The following is a 3,083-nucleotide window of genomic DNA, read 5'->3' on the forward strand; positions in this document are numbered from 1 at the left end:
AACAGCTTCTTTCCCACTGCCATCACTCTACTGAACTGCAGATAAGAGGGGTCATCCCCACTTTGGCCACTCACCCACTTCTCTACACATTACATAATTATCATTACAATATACATCTTGCACACTACTTTGCACTATTACTTTTTGCACTCTACATCCCACTCCATGTGTACTTGTCTTGATATTATGTCTTATTTTTATATTTGTGTATCATGTTGATATGTGCCTATATGTATGTATCTATATATTACTATTTGTCTATACATAGAGAGTTAACACCTACCAAAGTCAAAGTCCTTATGCATGTAACTATTCTTGGCCAATAAATCTGATTCTGATGATTAAAGATTCACACATAGTTTACCACAACCTCTGAACAAACACCTGGTTTTCTTAATGATACAACAATATCAAAACTAAATGAATATGCATGTTACATGACCATTTCTGAACAACACTTCCCTACATCAAAGCTCTCCTTAAACATCTGAATGGACTGGTTGCTCTGAGTGAGGCTAAGACATGAGGCCTTACCAATACAATCTGAACCTGAGTCTCCCTCTGTAGAAGCAGTCAGTTACTCCCATGAGCAGCACCCTGTGAACCACAGAGCATTTGCCACATTCCCATATAGCTGAAATTGTTTTCCTGGTCAACTGTTCATCCTCTCTTGGTGACTTGGTGTTGTTGCTCTCCCACTTCCAACAAAAAAATCTCCCACAATTCTATTCTGAGCCACAACAGGCTGGTGCGCATCCCCACCACGAAACTGACAGGTGACAGCTGCATCGCCGTGGTAGCAGGGAGGGGCCAGGGACTGTGTGAAAACCAATCTGGCAGCAGGGACGGGCTGGTATGAGAGACGAGATTTGGAATGTGTCCCAAACTGCAGAACTGCAGCTTTGACTGCTGAGGACAGAGAACCAAAATAAAAGAGTGTTGTGCCGGGGACGTAAAGTGGCCTGTTGAAGATAACTGTGGGCGGTAGGAGTGGGCGTCACTGTGTCACTGGTTTGTGTGGTTCTGAAGAGTCATGCTGTCTCATCAGGCACAGGATCACAAGGTTTAATCAGCACCATTTCTCATATGATTGTTATTAAAGTAAAACTTTGTTATTTAAGTAATAGTTTATGCTACTCACATGTTTGGCTAATGTTTTCTAGATATGCAGTATATATTTTTTCTTGAGTTTAGTTTTGCATTACCATGCCCTAATAATGACATATGTGCAAAATTAGATCTGATATATCTTCTTAAAATCCTTTTTTATAGATAGATAGATAGATAGATAGATATTTATTGATCCCAACAAAATGGGAAATTACAGTGTTACAGCAGCACACAAAATATACATACATACAATACAATAATACAGGAAATAATTATAATTAATAAACAAAATATAAATAAAAATATAAGAATGTAAGAACAAATATTTAAGTATATACAGATGGGAAAAAACAAAACAAAAATGTGCAGCTTTTGTAATATGACCCGTCGTGCCGGTTGCCCTTATTGTAGTATTGTGTGTAGTATTGTGTGCTCAGAGTCTCATCTACCCCCCAGGGTGACGTGTTGAGAGTTTTATTGTCTGAGGTCGGAATTATTTCCTGTAGCGGTCCGTGCGGCATTTAAACTGTCGGAGCCTCTTTGAGAATATGTATGTATACTTATGTATACATTTCTTGAATTTCCTTTTGTATTTTTCTTACATTTCTACTTACTACCAAACTGATTTTTCTTAAATTTCTACTTTCTACCAAACTGATTGCTGTATGTTGATTGCGTGTATTTCTTAAATTTAAATGTGTATGTTTTTTACCAATACTTTCATTTATTTATTTATGTATTTATGCTACACTACTTTATGTGTGCACTGTACTGTATGTATGTACTGTATTTGCAGTTTATGTATTCATAGATGCATGTACTGTATGTATAATGTAATAAAGTAATCACTTCATATACAGACTCACTTGACTAAGAAAAACTATATTGTTATTTAAACTAAATATCAGCAACTCAAATGTATATGTACCTGTTGTAGCTGCATTAGGAAGATTCATTTTACAGCTTATCCAAACTGTACACTTATTGTTGACCCCCATGAAACAGCAGTACAGATGAACTTGAAGATAGAAATTCATGAGAAACATCTCACACTGAGCCTCCACGAGCACAGACTGCCGCAGTCTATGTCAGTAACAACCACAATCCTCTGTGAGTAAGACATGGAGTAAATAAGGGAAAACAATCAAGCCTTTATGAGAGACGAGAGCAGAGACTAACAACCTCATAGCCGCTGGAGGTTATGTGGGTGTCGTGAACTATTTGGAAAATCTCCTTCTCAATCAGTGGGTCACTTTCTTGGGTAGGAGAAGACTTAAAATGCTAAAGAGGGATTGAGGGAAGGACAAATGGTGGGTCTGTTTACCACACAGAGTGTGCTTTGTGGTGCCCAAAGACTCTGGAGCATCATGTGAAGTTGGAAACAGAGCATGTTGAATAAAATATCTTCCCTCTGTTTTAACAAAAACATTTGCATACCTCCTACATTCTCATGCATTTTAATGACAACCAAAACATTACTATACATTTAACCTTGATATGTAAAGTGGTGATGTCACAACTATTTATTTGACAACCTCACGTCAGGATATGGGATTATTGTACACAGCATATTTCATATATCTCCCTGCAGTGAAGGGTTATGGGAGGCATACAAGTTGCTGGGTAAATACAGCTAAACTATCATGGCTCGGCAAAGCTGAGAAAAAGTCCCCCAGTAAGTCTGCAGTAGCCCAGCCACAGATAGTACATCACATCGCTGTTCACATTCCTGCTAACCTTGATCAACAGCCATCCTTTTTGTTCAATTTATACTGTAAACTTATCAATAAATGGAAATACAGGAAAGCAACAATGAAATAAACTCAAACATACTGTATCTCTGTAGCAATACTTTATAATAAATGTTCAAATGCTACTTAGAATGACATAAGACATAGATCACAATGAAGATGCCATATCGCTGTACCTGACTAATTGTGCCCGCCTGCTGACTGCTTCGAGCTCCATCACTT

The 3,083-nt window shown here is 37.8% G+C and overlaps 1 protein-coding gene across 2 annotated transcripts in view; it reads right to left on the reverse strand.

Annotated features, from left to right (window-relative positions):
* Positions 1-3,083, reverse strand: part of plekha4 (pleckstrin homology domain containing A4) — a gene marked incomplete in the record, with an annotated part of 15,835 nt that overhangs the window by 12,507 nt on the left and 245 nt on the right. The window contains 1 exon segment of one of the 2 annotated variants that reach the window (XM_032501938.1): positions 3,038-3,083. This exon segment is cut by the window's right edge and continues 245 nt beyond it. In XM_032501938.1, the coding sequence (XP_032357829.1) occupies positions 3,038-3,078 (41 nt within the window). 2 annotated transcript variants of the gene reach the window in all.

This window comes from Etheostoma spectabile, chromosome 21, assembly GCF_008692095.1.
Source record: "Etheostoma spectabile isolate EspeVRDwgs_2016 chromosome 21, UIUC_Espe_1.0, whole genome shotgun sequence".
NCBI classification, from domain to species: Eukaryota; Metazoa; Chordata; class Actinopteri; order Perciformes; family Percidae; genus Etheostoma; species Etheostoma spectabile.